This window comes from Caretta caretta, chromosome 3, assembly GCF_965140235.1.
Source record: "Caretta caretta isolate rCarCar2 chromosome 3, rCarCar1.hap1, whole genome shotgun sequence".
NCBI classification, from domain to species: Eukaryota; Metazoa; Chordata; order Testudines; family Cheloniidae; genus Caretta; species Caretta caretta.
This window is the reverse complement of record NC_134208.1, coordinates 166,457,762-166,481,532: the sequence shown is the minus strand read 5'-3', so window position 1 is coordinate 166,481,532 and position 23,771 is coordinate 166,457,762. Positions and strand designations below refer to the sequence as shown.

General features: G+C 39.8%; 1 protein-coding gene across 2 annotated transcripts in view; it reads left to right on the top strand.

Moving 5' to 3' along the window:
- Positions 1-19,357, top strand: part of CENPF (centromere protein F) — a 71,270-nt gene extending 51,913 nt beyond the window's left edge. For both annotated transcript variants that reach the window (XM_048843165.2, XM_048843164.2), the window contains 7 exons: positions 3,229-5,538; positions 7,587-7,763; positions 10,137-10,298; positions 11,788-11,950; positions 15,285-15,758; positions 16,954-17,147; positions 17,790-19,357. In XM_048843165.2, the coding sequence (XP_048699122.2) occupies positions 3,229-5,538; positions 7,587-7,763; positions 10,137-10,298; positions 11,788-11,950; positions 15,285-15,758; positions 16,954-17,147; positions 17,790-17,999 (3,690 nt within the window). In that variant the 3' untranslated portion in view covers positions 18,000-19,357. The remainder of the gene's footprint in view (positions 1-3,228; positions 5,539-7,586; positions 7,764-10,136; positions 10,299-11,787; positions 11,951-15,284; positions 15,759-16,953; positions 17,148-17,789) is intronic.
- Positions 19,358-23,771: the final 4,414 nt, after the last annotated feature.

The following is a 23,771-nucleotide window of genomic DNA, read 5'->3' as shown; positions in this document are numbered from 1 at the left end:
TTGCTATTGGTTCCAAAAGTCAGGTTTTGGAATGATTTCTTGCAGCTTGGTTGATCAGTTGTAAAGAAAGGTTTCTGGGCTGTAAGAATAACCTTTTCTGCCCAAGGTAAATTCCTCTTTCCACAATTATTGGAAATTAGTTGGCTTCAACTTTAATTTTGGAAAGGTTGTGGCATTATCGGGGATTCCTAGATCTCTAAAAGATGTATCTTAAGCATATAGAATGTACACGCCAGTCATACATTCATCATCTCTTGACATCCAAAATGCAGGACCTGGGGGTTTCAAAGTTGCTACAGACAAGATATTAAAATCCTTCACTAGTTGGCACCCTAGGCATTTGAGAAACCATTCACTGAGTGAATCAAGGCTCTCTCCCTAAGGTCCCTAATGGTATTGTGGGACAAAAGTATCAGCGTCATCTGAGGAAGATTTGCAAAGTAGGTTCCCATTTCTCTGCAGAGGCATCCTTTTGTAGGTTGCTCCTTGGTTGATTCCGAAATAATTCCTTCAATATGAAGCTTTTGCTTTATATGGGATGAACTCCTAATTCTGTCCTATTCTAACAAAACCAAAAATTCTGATTTATCCTTTTTCCCTCCCACACACGCTTCTGTGAATCACTGCTTGCTATTTCCCATTTGTGATGAATGAAGAGAAGTTCTTCAGCATAATGAGAAATTTCAAGGGCTTGTCAAGCGACTAAAAAAATTAATCACGCTGTTAATAATAGTGCTTAATAATAGAACTCTCTTTATCATGAAAGTTAAACTTAAAAATGTAGAATTATGTACAAAAGACTGCATTGTTTTTTTTTTAATGTCGAACTTTAGAGCCTACAAGTTCACCCAGTCACTCAGAGAAACAAGTTTGTTTACATTTTCAGGAGATAATGCTGCCCACTTCTTGTTTACAATGTCACGTGAAAGTGAAAACAGGCATTCGCATGGCACTGTTGTAGCCAGCGTTGCAAGGTATTTACGTACCAGATGCGCTGAAGATTCATATCTCCCTTCATGCTTCAACCACCATTCCAAAGGACGTGCATCCATGCTGATGATAGGTTCTGCTCAGTAATGATCCGACGCATATTCATTTTCATCCTCTAAGTCAGATGCCACCAGTAGCAGGTTGATTTTTCTTTTTTGGTGGTTCGGGTGCTGTAGTTTCCGCATCAGAGTGTTGCTCTTTTAAGACTTCTGAAAGCATGCTCCACACCTAGTCTCTCTCAGATTTTGGACGGCACTTCATATTCTTAAACCTTGGGTCAAGTGCTGTAGCTATTTTTAGAAATCTCACATTGGTACCTTCATTGCATTTTTGTCAAATCTGCAGTGACAGTGTTTGTAAATCAAACAACATGTGCTGGGTCATCATCCGAGACTGCTATAACAAGAAATATATGGCAGAATGTGGCTAAAACAGAGCAGGGGACATACAATTCTTCCCCAAGATGTTCAGTCACAAATTTAATTAATGCACTATATTTTTAACAAACATAATCAGCGTGGAAGCATGTCCTCCAGAATAGTGGTGTCACAGAGCGAGACTCACCCCTGTGGCACCTCCTGCTGGTCTCTCAGGGAATTAGCTCTTCCAGCCTCCGGAGCGCCCTCTGCAGGCCGTTGTCCCACGTGCCACTGGCCCCCGTGTCCATCCTGGACCCCGGTGCCCCTTTTACCCAGGGTGCTGCCCCCTAGCAGTACCCCCACAGTCTCTGGGTCTCCCCTCCCTGGGGAACCCCCACCCACTATCCCTACCTCGTCTCAGTCTTTGGCTACTGCCAGTCACCATCTAGCCCCCGCACACTGGGGCAGACTGCAGTGTACAAACCACTCATCACTGGCAAGGGGGGGTTTGGACCTGCTGCCTCTGTCTACCCTTGGGCTGTCCCCTGCAACCCCAGTACCTATTCGGCCTTATACTAGACCACAGCCTGGGGGGTTTCCAGGCCGGAGCTCCCCAGCTCCTCTGGCCTTCCCCCAGCCCTGCTCCACCTTAGGTACATAGGTATGCTCCCCAGCAGCCAGGCCCTTCTCCCTCTAAAGGCAGAGAGAGCAAGCTCTTAGCCCACTGCCCTCTTATGAGGGCCAGCTGAACTCTGATTGGGGCGTGGCCACAACTGAGGCTGCTTCCCCAATCAGCCCAGGAGCTGTTTGCCCCCAGCCACAACCCTCTCCTGGACTGTTTTAAGCCCCTAAGGGCAGGAGCAGGTGACCACCCTGCTACAGGTGGCTGAAGCATGAAGGGGCACACAAATGTTTAGCATATCTGGCACATAAATACCGTGCAAGGCTGGCTACAAAAGTGCCACGCAAACACCTGTTTTCACTTTCAGGTGACATTGTAAATAAGAAGCAGGCAGCAGTATCTCCCGTAAATGTAAACAAACTTGTTTGTGTAAGCCATTGGCTGAACAAGAAGTAGGACTGAGTGGACTTTTAGGTTCTAAAGTTTTACATTGTTTTGTTTTTGAGTGCAGCTATGTAACAAAAAAAATCTACATTTGTTAGTTGCACTTCACGATAAAGAGATTGCATTACGATACTTGTATGAGGTAATTGAAAAATACTATTTTTTGTTTATCATTTATATAGTGCAAATATTTGTAATAAAATAATGTAAAGTGAGCACTGTACACTTCGTATTCTGTGTTGTAATTGAAAATGTAGAAAAACATCCAAAAATATTTAATACATTTCAATTGGTGTTCTATTGTTTAACAGTGCAATTAAAACTGTGATTGATCGTGATTAATTTTTTAAATTTAATCGTGTGAGTTAACTACGATTAATCGACAGCCCTAGAAATTTCTTACCTGATCATTTTCTTTCTACTAGTAGCATCTCTTCATTCAGCCCACTGTCCTTATCTGATAAATGAACATGACACAATTTATAGAAAATTGGAATATTTTTTCTAAAGGGAGATTTAAATATATAATCATCTTAACATTAGTTATTATAATTTCAGGTTGTCTTAAGGTTAGTAATAGTTTGCAAGAGTTTTCCTATAGCTTTGGAATAACTCTTGTAATGGCCTGAGTTGAAGGGTGAGACTTGATCCTGTAGCCTCCAGCAACAATACTGGATCAAATTGCACAGGTGAGTGACATTACCGATTTGTTAGGAACAAGAGAAGTTGCTAGCGGAAAATTACCAGGTAAGAAATTTCTCTGTGTTCTTTGTAGACTCACTCTTGTTTTTCACTGATTTTTACTAATTGCAGACTTCTCCTAATGAACAAGAAAATAACGGCGTGCATCCGTTGCAAGTGCATAGTTTGCCTAATGAAAACTTGGCACCCAAGCGAGAGAAACCTGAGATAAGACTGTGTGAACAAATTACTATAGAAAAGAACTCTGAATGTGAAAATGTAGCTGAGGTCACGGAAGCAAGATCTGCAGAAGAATGTCCAGCAAAACTGATCTCTGAGACTGAATATAGAAATACATCGGAGAAAAAGACAGACTGCCACAGTGAATCATCATTTTCCAATCACAACATATCTCTAACACCTCTGGATTTCTTGGAAAATCAGGTAACAATTGAAACTCTTCAGCTACAGATAAAGCAGACATCTAGTGAAAACCTGAAGCTGCTCCGTGGCATAGAAGAAAGCAATAAAAAGGTTGATGCTCTGCTCATGGAAATCAAAGAATTAAACTCAAGGTTGGATTTGCAGCATACAGAACTAACTGCAAAGGTAACTGCTTATGCAGAACTAGAAAAAACAGTTCTAGTACTTAAAAAAGAAAACTCGGACTTAAATGAGAAACTTGAATCTGTTTCTTTTGATAAGCACCAGATAGCTTATAAAGTTATGATTCTAGAAAAAGAACTTGACAAGGCAAAGTCTGACCTGGACGTGTACAAAGTTAGATTATCTGATGTAACAGACATGCTGGAGGACTTAGAAATGACCAAAGGAGACTGGCATGAGAAGTTCCTTCAGTCTGAAAACGAATTGAGGAGAACAAAATCTGAGAAAGAGAACATTGAGAACCATGCCCTGTCCATAGAAGGTAACATAGAGGAACTTCAGAGAAAAAATCAGCAGTTAGAAAAAGACAGTGAAAATAAACTGAAAACTATTTCAACTCTTCAAGAGCAACTTGCTGTAATCACAAGGGAGAGAAACCAACTCAGTCAAGAACTGAGCATTTTGTCAGAGAACAAAGAGGAGTTGGATCAATTGTATCAAACACTGCAGGAGAAAATAAAAGAGCTAGAGTCAAATAAAGTGGATGCTACTGAATTTATCAGGATATTAGAGGCTGAAGCTAAGACACAAACCAAACTGCTTCAGACCACAAAATCTGATGTAGATCAGTTATCAAGGGAAAAAGACTATCTTGTGCAGCAATTGCAGAATGTGGAAAAGGATGCAGAGGTTCTCACATTAGAAAAAGAAAAGTTGCAAAACCAAATGCAGGATCTGGAGGAGGAAAAAAAATTGATTCTAGGGGAGCCTGAAATGTTGCAGACTAAGTTAAGTGAATCAGAAATGGAAAACTCTAAGCTTTCCAAAACTTTGGAAGGCTCATTAATTGAAAAAGGCGAACTTGCTGCTAGACTGAACTCAACACAAGAAGAGGTGGATCAACTGCGATATGGAATTGAGAAGTTGAAAATGAAAATAGAATCTGATGAGAAGAAAAAGCGCCACACAGTTGAAAAACTGAAAGAGAGTGAACGGAAAGCAGACTTTCTTCTGGACAAAACTGAGAAGCTTGAAAGAGAATTGCAGATGTCAGAAGAAAATCTAGAAGATGCAATTCTTCAGGCAGAGACTGCTAACACAGAGACAGAAACATTAAAAATTGAGATGGAAGAGATGGCTGAAAGGTTGAAAAGTTTAGAATTAGCAGTCAGTGCCTTCAGGTCAGAAAAAGAAGGTTGGACTAAAGAACTACAAGAAAAGCAAGAAAAGATATCTGAATTAGAATCTTCTAACTCTAACATTGTAAGACTGCTGGAAGAAAAGGAGAAAGAAAATATGCAAATTAAAGAAGAGTCTGAAAATGTCACAGTATTGATAAAATCTCAGCTGAAAAATGCAAGTGAGGAAATAAAGCTTTCTTTCAATGAACTAGAAATTTGTAAGGCAAAAGAACAAGACTTAATTTATCAAGTGGGTTGTCTTGAACATGATAAAACACAACTATTACTGGAACTTCAGGAAGTAAGAAACATCAGTACCAAACTAGAACAATCACTGGAAGCATTTGTACAGGAACTTGCAGACTGTAAACAAACCCTGGATGAGAAGATCCAAGAAAATGGTGCGCTACAAAAGAAGATTAAAAATGTAGAGCAGCTTTCTGTACAGCTGTCACATGCGGAAAGTGAACGTGAATGCTGGAAGCAGGAAAAAGAAGGGCTGCAGAATTTGATAGCTGAATTGAAGCAGAAGGTTCAACGTCTATCTAATAATGAAATTTTGCAGACTATCCTAGAAAATCTAAAAGCAACTCATAAAGATCTTGAGAAGGAGCTGGAGTCCACACTGTCTGAAAAAAATGCTCTTGTTGAAAAGGTAATTCAATTTAAGCTATTGTACAGTCCTCTTTGTAAGAATGGAGATAGAAAGTCCTCTGGGCTGACCGCTTCCTTGACAAATTAAAGTCCAGACGAGTTTAAACTGAGGGTTGTACAGTAATCACTGACGACAATTTGTGGTGCTGTGGAAACAATAGGTCTGATTTTCAGTGAATGTTTGTCTCACACTGAGTTGTTCTATAATAGCTATTTGTGATTAACTCACTATGTGGATACTTTTACTCTGGAATAAGATCATTCTTGCAGGGAGTTAATCAGGAATAACTATGCCACTATAAATTCATACCCTACCATAATCTGAATTAATTCCTCAATGTAGAAAAGCCATAAGATTGTATGTGTGCACTTGCAAGTCTACGAAGATTTTGGGTGTATGCACTAACAGATATGCATTCACTTACCAGGTAATGTGTATGCAATGTAGGTGTTTGTTTGCCTATACCCACAGACCTACTGAAAGCTGTGTGTGTTTTGTATTTAGGGTTTTTGTATATGTGGTATCGTTGGCAGCTTTAGGGCTCAAGTCAGAGTCCATGGAAGTCGATGGGAAGACTCCTATTGACTTCATTGGGCTTTGAATCAGATTCTTATTGCCTATTTAACAAATGTCCCTTTTAAAATGTATCCTGGATCAAGGTATTCCGGGAGGGTTATAGAGCTGGAGACTGCCACTAGGCTGTGGAGAGATGACTCAGAGCTAGAGAAACAGGAGAGAGAGCGTGAGGAAGAGTAAGTGTAATGCCAGAATCTTTCTCTTCCCTGAGAAGGGAAGAGGAGAAAGGACAATGAAATTAACATTGGGGGACATGGGGGGGGGGAGTAAAGGTAGTCTGCGGAAAAAGCAGTCAGAAAGATGAATAATCTTCAGGAACAGAGGGAAAACAGCCAAGTTCGTTACTGTATGAGGAATTGACTTTTCCAAGTTTGAGGGCCAGATGCTCAGCTGGTGTAAATCTGTGTATCTTCATTGAAGTCCATGGATCTCTGCCAGTTTAAAGCAACTGAGGTTCTGACTCCAACATTTTAGGAAATTTAATACTCTGTTAATATTCTCCTCTAATACAGAATGAAGATGAGCTCACTGTTCTTTCCCTTTCCTTCATACTTTGTATTTGAAAACTGTTTCACTGGAAATGGGAGGCCTCAGGATGTCAGCCTGGAAAGGCTGCTATGACAAAGGGCTCTTCTCTATTTCAGGCATTTATGTCTTCCATGAGCGGAGTATCTGAGATCAATTTGATAACAAGTATAATGTTTCTCAAGTACTTATTTTTTAAAAATAAACTTTTTGACAGCTCTCTCTAGGGTAGATAAAATCTAGGTTCATATTTAAGCCTCTTATTCTAAAGTGCTCATATTTCATTCTCCACATTTGATGTCTTACAAATCATATGAAGTGCAGCCTTGCTTTTGTTTATGTAACCATTGCTTCTAATTTAAATAGGCATGTTAGCTGCAGAAACCGTGTGCAAAACTACATGGCTATGGGCCTGTTCCTGGATGTCAATAAATGTTTTGCCATGAATTTCAGTGTGACTTTTAGGAATCAGACCCAGAATTAACTCTCTATATCCTAATATGTCCACAGAATAGTCACAAAAATAGACAGCTTAAATACTTCAGATTATTGCAACATCTTTGTCATGGTGAGACTAATGACCCTGAATTTCTCAGAACATTCTCAGTAGGAACAATTGCTGTATATGTTGTGAAGTTAGCTTTGGCTTTAATGCTAACATCATTCGTGGGATGAAGCTTCTCGTACAAACCAGAGCTAAAATGCCTTTGTAAATGACAGAGGCCCATCTTCTCTGTAATCTTGTATGCTACTGTTTTGTGTTTAAAAAGTTTGAGTCTGGGACTACAGTACTGTACTTATACAGCCGTTAAATAGTTTTCTCTTACCTTGTCAGTTTTTGACATTTAAAGATTTTTCCAGATGCAAAGCCAAATTGTCTAATATGTCAGCTATTTCCCAATCTATAAAAATGTAATTACCAAAGACTGAGCAACTTTTGTTTGTAGATTCAACTGGATCCAACTACTTCAGAAAAAAATGAACCAAATAAGAGTTTGGATGGGGTTCAGAAAGAGCTGGAGGAAAAAAAGAGAGAAATGAAAAGAGAAATATCCGAATATCAAAGCAGACTTCTTCAAGTGGAGAAAAATCATCAGGCTCTTCTGGCAGAAGCAAACAGAAAGGTAAAGCAAACAAGAAAAGGGCACGGGGGATGTCAAGGTTCCTCCCCCACTCTGAACTCTAGGGTACAGATGTGGGGACCTGCATGAAAACCTCCTAAGCTTACTTTTACCAGCTTAAGTTAAAACTTCCCCAAGGTACAAATTAATTTTATCCTTTGTCCTTGGAATATCCACTGCCACCACCAAACTCTAACTGGGTTTACTGGGAAACATAGTTTGGACACGTCTTTCCCCCCAAAATCCTCCCAACCCTTGCACCCCACTTCCTTGGAAAGGTTTGGTAAAAATCTTCACCAATTTGCATAGGTGACCACAGACCCAAACCCTTGGATCTGAGAACAATGAAAAAGCATTCAGTTTTCTTACAAGAAGACTTGTAATAGAAATAGAAGTAAATAGAAGTAAAGAAATCACCTCTGTAAAATCAGGATGGTAGATACCTTACAGGGTAATTAGATTCAAAACATAGAGAATCCCTCTTGGCAAAACCTTAAGTTACAAAAAAGACACACAGTCAGAAATAGTCATTCTATTCAGCACAGTTCTTTTCTCAGCCATTTAAAGAAATCATAATCTAACACATACCTAGCTAGATTACTTACTAAAGTTCTAAGACTCCATTCCTGGTCTATCCCCGGCAAAAGCAGCATACCGACAGACACAGACCCTTTGTTTCTCTCCCTCCTCCCAGCTTTTGAAAGTATCTTGTCTCTTCATTGGTCATTTTGGTCAGGTGCCAGCGAGGTTACCTTTAGCTTCTTAACCCTTTACAGCTGAGAGGATTTTTCCTCTGGCCAGGACGGATTTTAAAGGGGTTTACCCTTCCCTTTGTATTTATGACAGGGGATCTTAAGGAAGATTTGAATATTCAGCAAACAACTTATGTGTATATAATATCCCCTAAAAAGAGGTTGTCTTTGCTATAGTATTTCAAAGCACTTACTTCCGATAATTACTATGGGGAAAAATGAATGTGTATAGTCTGTCATAAACTTAATACTTTGAGTGCTGTGTTCACACATCTTCACTGGGACTATTCCAGGAAGGAAGGGCTTGTTAGAGTGGGTCTAATATTATGGTAATCTAGGTAAAGACAAAGGTTACAGCATTGGGGATTGTGAGGAAAGAGTCAAGTGTGATTAAAAGGAGGACGTGGCAGGATTTGAGAAGAGACTGAATATGAGGGAGAGAAAAGAGTTGAAGGTGACAGGATAGCGGTGTAATAATACTAGTCCTTCTATCCTAGGATTTCATTGTTTCACAAACAATTATTTAAGCCACAAAACATCCCTGTGAAGTAGGTGTCCCATTGTATCAGAGGTGACAGAGGTGGAATGTGGTGAAAATTAATGAATAGCAAATATATAAAGGGCCAGATTCTCTGTGTGCTGCATTGTGTGGTAGTCATCTACACCAGTGTAAAGTAACTTTGCAGTGGGATAAATGACAACACAAGGTGCAGGGCAGCAGAATCTGACCCAAGAACTACAGATTTGAAGAGACTGAGCTGGAGCCTGTGTGGCATCCAAGCAGAAGATTTGAGAGGCAGCTGGAGAAATGAGAGCAAATAGAAGTCAGAACCTTCAGGAGTAGTATTTCTACATTTAGCTTAGTAATGCAAGAATTGGAGGCTTTTAGTAGGAATGCTAACACAACTTTTAACTGTTTGGTCTTACAGAGAGCCCATATAGATCCCATACAGAAAAGCTAGTAAAATATGAATGATTGGTCTGAACCTATGAAAACAAGAAAAAGCATGATCTGTTAGATCTGCCAGTGTTGTACAACGCTTTGATTTGTTTAAGGATCTCTTCTCATCTTTAAGTGTAATGTTTGGCTTTTGTGAGCTTAAGTCACACTGAACGTTACTGTAACTTAGTTCTATAGATTTTTCAAAATAGTTATACTTTACAAATTGTACTGAAAAATACAAGGCTTAAGAACACTTCAGAATATATATTTACTCAATAGTCATTAAAAAGTCCTCCTTTCTCTTTTTGAAAGAGTTGTCTGCTTATCTGCAAAAATGTGTACCTGGAAGCTTTTCAGATACTCAGTGCCCTAGTTCATGTAATAAATAACCCATTTGAAATTATTTGTGTCTTTTTATTCTTTTCATTCCTATGAATTAAAAACATTGTTTGTTTGTTTTTAAACAAGAATTCTAGTAAACTATTCTTTTTAAAATATTGTAGAATTCTTCCAGTTTTACACATAAAGCAAATTGGTCTTTCCCATTTTAAATTCAAAATAAATATTTATATTATGCAAGCTTACTGCAAAGCTCCTGCAAACAATAAGTACATTTTCTGTGTAGTATTCTGTAGGGGGCCTTTTAAAAATTGTACTTGTTATCTATTTATTTGCCTATAGAATGAAGTAGAAATTCAGGCCTGTCAAGAGAAATTGAATTCATTGGAGCAGTGTCTGAGTGAACAAAAGTTGGAAATGGAGCTCTTGAAGTCAAGTAAAGAGGAATTAAATAATTCTCTGAAAGATGCTAACCAGACAATAGAAGAACTTAAGAAAATTAAGGTATGTATTTTCCCTATAAGCTGTTTAATTTTTGACTTTCAAACTAAATTGCAATGTAGTATCTAGAAAGAGGCATAGTATAATGGTATAAGCACAGAACTGGAAGTAAAGAGCTCCTGAGCTGACCTCTGGCTTTGACTCTGCCTTAATTTCACCAACTAAAATGAAGATACCTTATTTGCCAGGGTCTGTACTTGAAAATTACACCGTGTTTAACATTTTTCACTCTGCCCCTAAGGTTAACCATAACTGACTGATTGATATTAAACATAACAGTGCAGTGTTGACACTGCATGTTGTAACATCATGTTAATTAACACATTAATTAAAACCTTATGAAACTTTCCAGTGTAGACATGCCCCTATTGTCTTTAAATAGTGTTTCATTATGTCACACTCACTTTGTGCGAGCATATCAGTCCTGATGTATGCAGAATTTCCATCTAAATTATTTAGTGATTCTTCTTATGACAGCACTATTTTTGCTAATAATTTAGATAGGAGTGTGAACAATTCCACGTCATTGCAAAAAAAAACTGATAAGGACTGTATGAAGTTTTACTTGTAACGCACATAGGTTGGGTGTTTACTGCCAATCAGAAGGGGTAAAGTTTTTAAACCTGTCCATCTAGCTGAATTTTTTCTTATCAATTCCCTCTGTATTTTCTAGCGTGCAGTCTTTTTCTACTTCCATTTGTGGTGAATGACGGACTGTAGTTCTGTGCTCTCACTTCAGAAATAAACACATCAAAAAGCACTCATGTAGCACACTGTGGAGCCGATATTGTGGCAAGCAGGCACTGAGTTACAGTACTCACTCCATGCCCAGCTAATGGAGCACTGTGCTTGATATTTACGTATCCTGAGGTGTATTTTATGAGGCTGCTAGATATCCACCATCCATTTATTTTGGCATTCCAATGCACATAGGGTGGACAAACCTGCCTGGACCCTGTGCTTTTCAGCTGGGTTTTGTCATTTGTTTATTTCAAATATTATATTTAATTATTATTTCTCTATCAAGGAAATCTACACACGTAGCTTTCCAATAAACATGGCTTTAATGTTTCTCTGTTGGAATTAGAAGCTGCTATAATTCAATTAAAAGAAAAGAAGTACTTGTGGCACCTTAGAGACTAACAGATTTATTTGAGCATAAGCTGTATTTTCCACTGAATGCATCCGATGAAGTGAGCTGTAGCTCACAAAAGCTTATGCTCAAATAAATCTGTTACTCTCTAAGGTGCCACAAGTACTCCTTTTCTTTTTGCGAATACAGACTAACACGGCTGCTACTCTGAAACCTATAATTCAATTGTATATTACTAAGTGAACTCTACTGTACAAATTCATATTATAACTTTTGTCTTGTTTTTTAGTTGCACTGAACTTTTACTGGCAGATGAGATGTCATTAGTGAGCATATAATGCTTAGACAGAAGAATGGAGTTTCCTGTTAGCAACTAAAAATAATATTTTTATTTTATAGGTGGACAATCTGAAGTGTATAGTTCAACTGAAGAAGCGAAATGAATTTGCTTGTAGTAAAATGGAGATATGGATGAAATCCTGTAAACAGCTAAAGCAGGAAAAAGAAATGTTGCAGAAACAAATTGCTGAACATGGTGCTCTATTAAAGAAACAAAAGCCAAGTATGTGGTAGTTTAATAAGGAAACGCTATACTAGAATGTCATTATAAGTGAATCATAATTAAGGCTGCAAATCATTCACGAAAGTCACGGTTTCCGTGACTTCCGTGAATTTTGCAGCGCTGGTGCAGCTGACCCCAGGACCACCCCAACAGCTGGGGAAGCCCAGGAGCCAACATCACTAGCCACTGCTCTGGCAGCTCCAGGCAGCTGGTCCCTGGAGCACCAGTCTGGGACCAGCGGTGGCGGGGCCCCTGGCCACACCCCTGCCCCCCCCCCCAGCAGCATCACCCTGCTCTGTCCTCCCCCCCTGCAGCAGTCTTCAGGAGCACCCCCCCTCCCAGTAGGTGAGATTTAGTCATGGGTATTTTTAGTAAAAGTCATAGACAGGTCATGGGGACGTGACTTTTTGTTTATTGCCTGTGACCTGTCCGTGAGTTTTACTTAAAATACTCGTGGCTAAAACACAGCCTTAATCATGATCCTGTTTCTAGCCTTAATGCATTCATTTATAAAACATGTTTTCAGAACATCCATTATTACATTAGATTCAGATGAGGGGCTAGATCCTCAGCTGGTGTAAATCAGTATAGCTTCTGAAGCTATGCCATTCACACCAGCTGAGAATCTGGCCCAAGATCTGTCTCCTCAAATTTCAGAGTCTTCTTATATGTTATGAATATAAATTTCCAACATCTATGTTTTGAAATCGAAAATGACCTTAGGATGAAAGGGAGCCTATTTTTTTTAAACAACAGTAGAGTGTGGTGTGTAACTTCTTACAAATGCTTTGTTTGAGACATTTACTACTGACAGAATGTAAAATGTTGGAGTGTGTCTGTTCTTTCCGTTGCTGACCATAACAACAAAGAAAATTCACATTCTGGGTATAGATGGCTGATAGTTCAGCATCCACCACGGAAAAATTTACATCTTTTAGAGTTTATACATATGTCCTTCCCAACAGCTTTTGGTGTCCTCCTGGATTGTAGACAGTGAGAGAGGAGCAGCTCTTAAAGTGTTATGCTTCAGACAGTACCTCCATTTTCTAAATATCATCAGCCTGGTACTAGCTGCAGCTTTCTGGGACCAGGAAGTGCTGGAGTTTATTAATTTGAACAAATAATGTTTTTTAAGACACATACATAGGGGTTTTATTGATCACAAACTTCAATCATTTCAAGAGTTGTCAGGGACTAAGTACAGAGCTAAATAGAACAACAATTTAAAGTGATCACCACAATGTGTAAAATACTACAACTTGACTGCCATTATCTAGGGTAAGTTAGGCTAGCAAATATTCATGAGTGTCCAATAAGCAGAATCACTAGTGGTATAAAAAGGGATCCATATTTCTGAGGTAAGCTATATTCAATTATATAAACAAAAACTGTTAAAATAATGGTAAGGTGGTAATGTTAAGCACTTAAAAGTTAGAAAATGCCAGAATTAATGTTGCCCATGCATGGTGTGTTAGGAACAGATTCCAAAGAATTGGGGTACATGGCATCCTTACAGTAAATATGGTATCAACGGAGATCTCTGTGGAGATAGAGGTGGTTAGGGACTATTTAGAAAAGCTGGACGTGCATAAGTCCATGGGGCCGGACGAGTTGCATCCGAGAGTGCTGAAGGAACTGGCGGCTGTGATTGCAGAGCCATTGGCCATTATCTTTGAAAACTCGTGACGAACCGGGGAAGTCCCAGATGACTGGAAAAAGGCTAATGTAGTGCCAATCTTTAAAAAAGGGAAGAAGGAGGATCCTGGGAACTACAGGCCAGTCAGCCTCACTTCAGTCCCTGGAAAAATCATGGAGCAGGTCCTCAAAGAATCAATCCTGATGCACTTGCATGAGAGGAAAGTGATCAGGAACAGCCAGCATGGATTCACCAAGGGAAGGTCATGCCTGACTAATCTAATCGCCTTTTATGATGAGATTACTGGTTCTGTGGATGAAGGGAAAGCAGTGGATGTATTGTTTCTTGACTTTAGCAAAGCTTTTGACACGGTCTCCCACAGTATTCTTGTCAGCAAGTTAAGGAAGTATGGGCTGGATGAATGCACTATAAGGTGGGTAGAAAGCTGGCTAGATTGTCGGGCTCAACGGGTAGTGATCAATGGCTCCATATCTAGTTGGCAGCCGGTATCAAGTGGAGTACCCCAAGGGTCGGTCCTGGGGCCGGTTTTGTTCAATATCTTCATAAATGATCTGGAGGATGGTGTGGATTGCACTCTCAGCAAATTTGCGGATGATACTAAACTGGGAGGAGTGGTAGATACGCTGGAGGGGAGGGATAGGATACAGAAAGACCTAGACAAATTGGAGGATTGGGCCAAAAGAAATCTGATGAGGTTCAATAAGGATAAGTGCAGGGTCCTGCACTTAGGACGGAAGAACCCAATGCACAGCTACAGACTAGGGACCGAATGGCTAGGCAGCAGTTCTGCGGAAAAGGACCTAGGGGTGACAGTGGACGAGAAGCTGGATATGAGTCAGCAGTGTGCCCTTGTTGCCAAGAAGGCCAATGGCATTTTGGGATGTATAAGTAGGGGCATAGCGAGCAGATCGAGGGACGTGATCGTTCCCCTCTATTCGACATTGGTGAGGCCTCATCTGGAGTACTGTGTCCAGTTTTGGGCCCCACACTTCAAGAAGGATGTGGATAAATTGGAGAGAGTCCAGCGAAGGGCAACAAAAATGATTAGGGGACTGGAACACATGAGTTATGAGGAGAGGCTGAGGGAGCTGGGATTGTTTAGCCTGCAGAAGAGAAGAATGAGGGGGGATTTGATAGCTGCTTTCAACTACCTAAAAGGGGGTTCCAAAGAGGATGGCTCTAGACTGTTCTCAATTGTAGCAGATGACAGAACGAGGAGTAATGGTCTCAAGTTGCAGTGGGGGAGGTTTAGATTGGATATTAGGAAAAACTTTTTCACTAAGAGGGTGGTGAAACACTGGAATGCGTTACCTAGGGAGGTGGTAGAATCTCCTTCCTTAGAGGTTTTTAAGGTCAGGCTTGACAAAGCCCTGGCTGGGATGATTTAACTGGGAATTGGTCCTGCTTCGAGCAGGGGGTTGGACTAGATGACCTTCTGGGGTCCCTTCCAACCCTGATATTCTATGATTCTATTCTATGATTCTATCTCTTCTGTAAAGTAACCTTTACATGATGTCTGTTTTGGTTTTTTTTGGTATAGTTTATTGTGGTTGCACAAGGACACACCTTATGTACTTAATTAACAAATGAATGATTGAGATCATTGGAAAGATGAGTTTACAATGCAGAGTCTCCTTAAAGTTATTTGTACAGGTAATGACTCTTTCCTTTGGTCAGGTGCTGATGAGGTTGCCAGTGCAGAAGAAATGAGGTTGAAGCTGGAAGAACTAAAAGAATCTGTAGAAGAGAAAACCAAGGAAGCAGAAGAGAACCTGGAGAAGTACTGCACTCTGATTATTAAGAACTATAAACTAGAGGAAGAAAATGAGATGTTAAAAACGCAGGTCTCTCTGCTGAGTGCTCAGCTGAAACAACCAGCAAATGCTGTTAATTCTCCTTCACAAAATTCAGATAATCCAGTAACACTTAACAATCAGTCAGTTACAGAGAAGAGGTCAGATGAAGACCCTACTAAGCTTTCAGGTAAAAGACAAAGATGCCAAGAAACCAAGAAAGATGATGGGGAACCAAAATCCCCTATACCAGAGACCTTATCTAAAAAAATGAAAAAGGGAGCATTCTACCAACATTCACTGACCCATGAGAATACTGAGTATGAGCCAGACGGACTCCCAGAGGTGGTGAAAAAAGGTAATTGTTACTCTTTAGAGGAGAACTGTCCACATTTGTGGGGAGTGTGTGCGCGCATGCTTATCTAAATAATCGTGTTGTCATATGTGTGACCTGGAAGCATTGTAAAAACTTGGATATCATTGGCCAAATTCAGTCCTGGTATAGGTTGCATAACTCCATTAAACTCAACTGCTTGTCAGAGCTGAGTTTAGCCCCATATGTTTTAAAAAAAGCCCTATTATACAATTAAGGCTATAAGGGGACAGTATCTTTTGTTGTAGGTGTATGTAATTTTTAGTGGTTTTGTCTTTTGGTCTGTGTGATGTCTGCCCATCTGTACAGTTTTGTAGTAGTTGATGACAAAAGGAAAACAGCCAAAAATTCTGAAATCCAGAATCCTAAAATCAGGTTGTAGTTTTGAAAATCAGTCTAGATAAATTTTGTTGACTTTGGGACTCCTCCAAAAACTTTGCAAAAGTCCTCTGGCAAAAAGAGAGGGATTCCAGGCCCAGTCATTCCCAATATAAAACACCCCTTCCTTCTGGTTGATAGGAAGGGGGAATATTTTTGATTAAACATTTTTGACTAAATGTTTTTTCATTGAAATATGCTGTATTGTCAAAGCCTAAATGTTTCACGGAGATGTATTGATTCTGACAAAGTTTTCGCTGGGAAGGTTTCTGAGGTGCAAAGTGAACTCTTGCAGGGAGGAAGGCCCCCAAATTGAAAACCTGATGTTTTTGATACAATTTCATTTTGTGAAAGCATTTGAAAGGCTTTTGTTTTCATTCCAATCAGGAAAAAAATGAATTCTGAAACCTCGAAAGGTGTCGCAAAACAGAATTGTCACCCTCTGGCCAGCTCTACTTAGAACAATAGAAAAGACATCATTTTCAGATGGAAATTATTTTCCAGTTAATGGTGTCCCTTTAAAGGAAAAAGGGAACATTTTCTTGGGGAAAACTCTTTTTGCCTTTTTAGTAGAGTTGTTGGAGAGATCCACACCCTTGCCTGAGTTCATATATAAAATTCTGGAAACACAAAATAGTCCTAATAATTCCCCCATTATATTTTATTCAGTGAGTAAATGCCATTTTACTTTCTTATATTATGATCTGTTGTCATCTCCATCTTGAAATGAGGAAGATCAAATTGATTTGAACAATAAAGTAATTTAATCAACTGTGGTTAATTGAAGCTGTTTATTTTTCAGGGTTTGCTGATATTCCTGTTGAGAAAATCAGTCCTTATGTTTTGCGTAGAACAACTCTAAACCTAAGGACCAGTCCCCATCTTGCTGCCCAAAGCCAAAGATTGTCACTAAGTGCCCAAAGTTTACAAAAAGGCAGTTCAGATAATCTTGCCGAGATCTCTAAACTGACAGCTGGTGGCAGCAAATCACAAAAGGTAACTGATCTTAAAAATGTATCTAAATATGCAGGGCATGGGAAATCCACATTATGTATTTATTTATCCAGGTGAGTTTGAAGATATGCCATGGTATATCTGCCATGAATATACTGAAGACAAGGTCATAAATGTAAATACAATGAATAAAGCTTGGCGTAACAAAGGTCTGGGCATAATGGTAAACTTAAAATTGTTGGTATGATCAAATCTGTGATCTCATGCTAAGTGCTCATTAACTTGGTAAATGGAAATGAGGTAAATCTTCCTACTTTAATGCTCATCACAAATATTTGATTATTTCTTGAAAGACCTGGATGCCTAGAGCAGGGGGGGTATGTGTGCATGCGTATATGGATTACACGCAAAAGCACTCAAAAGTTTGGATATGCCAGAATTAAGGCTCCTTGTCCCAGTCTCTCTGCTCAGCCAGTCCCAGTTTTCCTCTCCTCCCCTTAGCACAGTATAGCACTGCTGTATTTTAAAAGTGATAAATATAAACATTGAAGATTCTTGCTTTTAGAGTGTGTCTGCTAATTCATGCTATTCAGTCGCTTGGAATGGGTCTCTCACTTCCTGCTGGTAATTAACAAGGTTCTCCCATACCACTAAAGCATGAGACTTTTTTTGTTTATGTTGCAGGTAGCTGATACTCAACAGTGCCAAGCGGAAATAGCTATTGAACCCATGGAATCTAGTTCAAGATCTCCTCTTTGCATAAATAAGCAAACCACAAAAGCTGTTGCTGGGATCTGTAGGGAGAATCTTAACACACACAAAGGCAGATGTTCCCTGAGCACACAAACATTGCCTGATCAAAATGAACAAGAAAAAAACTGTATGGTACAGTAAACCTGCAGTTATATCACTTCAGATCAAAATAACCTTTGGAAGATAAATAGTTTTCATGACTAGGTATGAAAACTATATGCCCACTATTTTTTGTCAAAAGCATTTGTATACTACTTTGAACACTAAATCATTTTTACAGGACTTGTTGTTAACACTTACTGATATCTATGTCAGTAAAGCTATGTTGAAAGAATGAACATATCCATTTTTATTTCTCAATATGTTGGTAATGTAGGTGATCATTCTACAATGTTCTGTAAATAATTCTATAGAAACTTGTCTGAAATAAAGTTTAAGAGAAATGCAGTTAAATACCAAACCACACATTACATTACATTAGCAGTATGTGTGACCATGTCTTTTCATGATGAGATCTACCCGTCTCTTTGGAGGTCGGCCAAGTGATCATTTCAGTTCCCGTGAGTACCACTTAGCGACAGCTGCAGTCCATCGATTGTCAGTGAGCCTCACTATATGCCCAGCCCATCGCATTTTACTATGCCTGCTCTCAACAACAACATCCTGCACTCCACTCTGCTGTCTGATCACTTCAGGGAGACTCGGACGTGGATTGAAATTCCCAGAATTCTTCTTTCCATCGCCTTCTCCATGACAGATAGTTGCTGCTCCTCTGTCAGTGCCTGTGTTTTGCTGCCGTACAACATTGCAGTACGGTTGAGTTGAAGAGACTGGTGCATGTTGCCTTGTTGATTTTTCCTTGAGGACATCCTTGATGGAATTGAATGCGCACCGACATACTTTCTTTCTTTGCGAGAGTTCACCATCCTGATCATGGCGCATGTTAATTTCTTGGCCCAAATAGACATATTGCTCTACTTCTTCTATTTGTTCTCCCTTGATTGTTATTTGGGCTTTTGGCAAGGTATCAAACTGCATAAATTTAGTTTTGGAGTGGTTAATTTTCAGTCCAACTTGGCTGTTTTTTGTGTTGAGTTCTCGCAGCATTTTCTGTAGTTTGATAGTATTTTTGGCAATCAACACAATATAGTCCATGAATCCAAGATGGTTAAACTGTTCTCCATTGATGTTGATTCTACCCTTCTAATTCATGTGCCTCATTACCATTTCAAGGCAAGCTGTGAAGAGTTTTGGTGAAACCATGTCGCCTTGTTTCACATCGTTCTTAACTGGGATGTGAAGGGGAGTATCAAATAAGGTTATATCTGTAGTGTCGTCAGAATTTGCTTCCTTTAATATTTTGATATAGTTTGCGTTGATGCCCTGCTCTGCAAGAGCATTCAACACTTGTACTGATGTCTATGCTGTCCAGCACTATTAATTTCATTGGGTGACCCCTGGTTCTTGTGTTATGTGAAGGAATAAATAACTCTTCCTTATTCACTTTCTCCACATATGATTTCTCAACATTTGCCTTGACAGCTACAGTCCACCTAGCAACTCAGTTCATTCATGTCCAACAGTATACATATATAGCTCCCAACTGAACTAAACACACTTACCAAACCTATGCTACTTTTTGAAGCGCCAGTATTCAAAGGGAACACCAGACTGCCTTGTTGTGTACACCGCTGCAGTAGTTAATGCTAGCTATACATCACGCTCTTCACAAGAATTTACTAGTCCTGTAAGAATTTTTCTTGAGAAGGGGAAGAAATGCCTTAACACCATCCATCTTGTTGCTTTTTCTGCTTCTCTCTGTCTGCTGCTGGTAGTGATTGCACACAATTGTGTCACATGTTAAGGAGAAAATATTAATAACATATTAGGTGGAGCTGCCATCTATATCTGAAACCTGGGCAGATTCAGACATGTACATTGGAATATAATTCCATGTAGTTCTACAATTCTTAGAAGAAGATTAGAGAGGGAACTAGAACACGTGTACTAAACTGGATTTTCTTTACATTATGAATTACAAATGTGCTCATTTTACAAATGAAAACTTAGCCGACTAAGGTAAATGTGCCCTGTCCTGAAGAAAAACATTGGCCCTTGGTGTAGATTACAGCCCTTCTCTATAGATTTGCCCCTGTGACTGGTTTTGCCTGGCTGCTTCCTGTTCATTAGGACTTAGGCCAACTTGACCCTTGTAATGGCTTTAATTCCCATCACCACTATGAAGCAAAACATGTCCTACCTAGCAACAGCCTTATTAAGCAAGATATACTAAGGCTTTCAATCCTCTGTGGAGAGTTCAGTTCAAAACAATTTTTTAAACTTTTTCTGGCAATGCTGATGAGTATTTATTTGGTTGTCTTCTATAAAATGTGGATTACAATATAATCTCAACCATGATAGTACTGAAATTGATTTTATAAACCCACAGTAAATTCCTGGATTTGCATCAAAATGGAACTGTTAAGATTGCGGTTCCAAAGATGGTACAATTATATATAAAGCTTTTCAATGTGTAATGTGCTCAGAAACTGAACAGCACTTTGAAAAGCTAGAGGGTAGCTTTAAAACAATTCAGTGTCCTCAAATATATTTGCATTGTTTTGTCTTCTTTGAATGCCTGACAAATCAATCTATATTCATAATTCAAGCTTTCAGATCTTTATGTGAATGCTTCTGAGACTGATCTGTTTACTGCAAAATCTGCAGCCCTCAATGTTCTCCTCTCTATGTCCCATTTTATAAATTAAATAGAAAAATGACAGATTAGTGAGAGTCTGTTTTCAATATTCCGTACTGTCTTCTGAGAGTTGCGAGTTCCTTGAAGGGAGCCACTTAGAGTAGGTGTGGAACATAATGTATATGCTTCTAATAACATTGCTGAAAAGACAAACATTTAACTTACAGGTTTCAGAGTAGCAGCTGTGTTAGTCTGTATTCATAAAAAGAAAAGGAGTACTTGTGGCACCTTAGAAACTAACAAATTTATTTGAGCATAAGCTTTCATGAGCTACAGCTCACTTCATCGGATGCATTCAGTGGAAAATACAGCGGGGAGATTTATATACATAGAGAACATGAAACAATGGGTGTTACCATACACACTGTAACAAGAGTGATCAGGTAAGGTGAGCTATTAAGCAGGAGGGTGGGGCGGGGAAAAACCTTTTGTAGTGATAATCAAGGTGGGCCATTTCCAGCAATTGACAAGAATGTCTGAGGAACAGGGAGTGGGGGTGAATAAACATGCGGAAATAGTTTTTACTTTGTGTAATGACCCATCCACTCCCACTCTTTATTCAAGCCTAAGTTAATAGTATCCAGGTTGTAAATTAATTCCAATTCAGCAGTCTCTTGTTGGAGTCTGTTTTTGAAGTTTTTTTTTTTTTTTTGAAGAATTGCAACTTTTAGGTCTGTAATCGAGTGACCAAAGAGATTGAAGAGTTCTCCAACGGGTTTTTGAATGTTATAATCCTTGACGTCTGATTTGTGTACATTTATTCTTTTACGTAGAGACTGTCCAGTTTGGCCAATGTACATGGCAGAGGGGCATTGCTGGCACATGATGGCATATATCACATTGGTAGATGTGCAGGTGAACGAGCCTCTGATAATGTGGCTGATGTGATTAGGCCCTATGATGGTATCCCCTGAATAGATCTGTGGACAGAATTGGCAACGGGCTTTGTTGCAAGGATAGGTTCCTGGGTTAGTGGTTCTATTGTGTGGTGTGTGGTTGCTGGTCAGTATTTGCTTCAGGTTGAGGGGCTGTCTCCTAAGATCTGTGAGAGTGATGGGTCGTCCTTCAGGATAGGTTGTAGATCCTTGATGATGCGTTGAAGAGGTTTTAGTTGGGGCCTGAAGGTGATGGCTAGTGGCTTTCTGTTATTTTCTTTGTTGGGCCTCTCCTGTAGTAGGTGACTTCTGGGTACTCTTCTGGCTCTGTCGATCTGTTTCTTCACTTCAGCAGGTGGGTATTGTAGTTGTAAGAATGCTTGATAGAGATCTTGTAGGTGTTTGTCTGAGGGGTTGGAGCAAATGCGGTTTTATCGCAGAGCTTGGCTGTAGACAATGGATTGTGTGGTGTGGTCTGGATGAAAGCTGGAGGTATGTAGGTAGGAATAGCGGTCAGTAGGTTTCTGGTATAGGGTGGTGTTTATGTGACCATCGCTTATGAGCACCGTAATGTCCAGGAAGTGGATCTCTTGTGCGGACTGCTCCAGGCTGAGGTTGATGGTGGGATGGAAATTGTTGAAATCATGGTGAAATTCCTCCAGGGCTTCTTTTCCATGGGTCCAGATGATGAAGATGTCATCTATGTAGGGCAAGTAGAGTAGGGACATTAGAGGACGAGAGTTGAGGAAGCATTGTTCTAAGTCAGCCATAAAAATGTTGGCATACTGTGGGGCTGTCAAGGTTCCTCCCCCACTCTGAACTCTAGGGTACAGATGTGGGGACCTGCATGAAAAACCTCCTAAGCTATCTTTACCAGCTTAGGTCAAAACTTCCCCAAGGTACAAAATATTCCACCCGTTGTCCTTGGACTGGCCGCTACCACCACCAAACTAATACTGGTTACTGGGGAAGAGCTGTTTGGACACATCCTTCCCCCCAAAATACTTCCCAAAACCTTGCACCCCACTTCCTGGACAAGGTTTGGTAAAAAGCCTCACCAATTTGCCTAGGTGACTACAGACCCAGACCCTTGGATCTTAAGAACAATGAATAATCCTCCCAACACTTGCACCCCCCCTTTCCTGGGAAATGTTGGATAAAAAGCCTCACCAGTTTGCATAGGTGACCACAGACCCAAACCCTTGGATCTGAGAACAATGAAAAAGCATTCAGTTTCTTACAAGAAGATTTTTAATAAAAATAGAAGTAAATAGAAATGAAGAAATCCCCCCTGTAAAATCAGGATGGTAGATATCTTACAGGGTAATTAGATTCAAAAACATAGAGAACCCCTCTAGGCAAAACCTTAAGTTACAAAAAAGATACACAGACAGAAATAGTTATTCTATTCAGCACAATTCTTTTCTCAGCCATTTAAAGAAATCATAATCTAACACATACCTACCTAGATTACTTACTAAAAGTTCTAAGACTCCATTCCTGGTCTATCCCCGACAAAGACCAGCATATAGACAGACACAGACCCTTTGTTTCTCTCCCTCCTCCCAGCTTTTGAAAGTATCTTGTCTCCTCATTGGTCATTTTGGTCAGGTGCCAGCGAGGTTACCTTTAGCTTCTTAACCCTTTACAGGTGAGAGGAGCTTTCCCCTGGCCAGGAGGGATTTCAAAGGGGTTTACCCTTCCCTTTATATTTATGACACGCCCCCCAAATCTCAGCTAGGGTGAAACACTGGCTGGGATTTCTTCCTGGAGCTCTAGGAAAAACAGAGTTAATAAGACACATGCATCTCTAAATATACTACCAAGTACATAAAGACTAACAATATTTTCCACATCTCAAGGACGATTTTAACCAGTTGATTCTGGGAAACTTTCACGGGAGAGTGCATAAGCCACTTTGTTAGAAGCTCCTGAAATGTGTTGGATGTCGAAATCAAAATCTTGGAGAGCTAAACTCCACCGAAGAAGTTTTTTGTTAGTTTCCTTGACGGTGTGAAGCCACTTCAGTGCAGCATGGTCGGTTTGCAGGTGGAAACGCCGTCCCCAAACATATGGGCGTAGCTTTTCCAGAGCGTAGACAATGGCATAACATTCTTTTTCAGTGATTGACCAGTTGCTTTCCCTCTCAGACAGTTTTTTGCTGAGAAACACTGCAGGGTGGAATTCTTGATCAGGTCCTTTCTGCATTAAAACTGCTCCCACACCACGCTCAGATGCATCTGTGGTTACTAGGAACGGTTTGTCAAAGTCTGGGGCCCT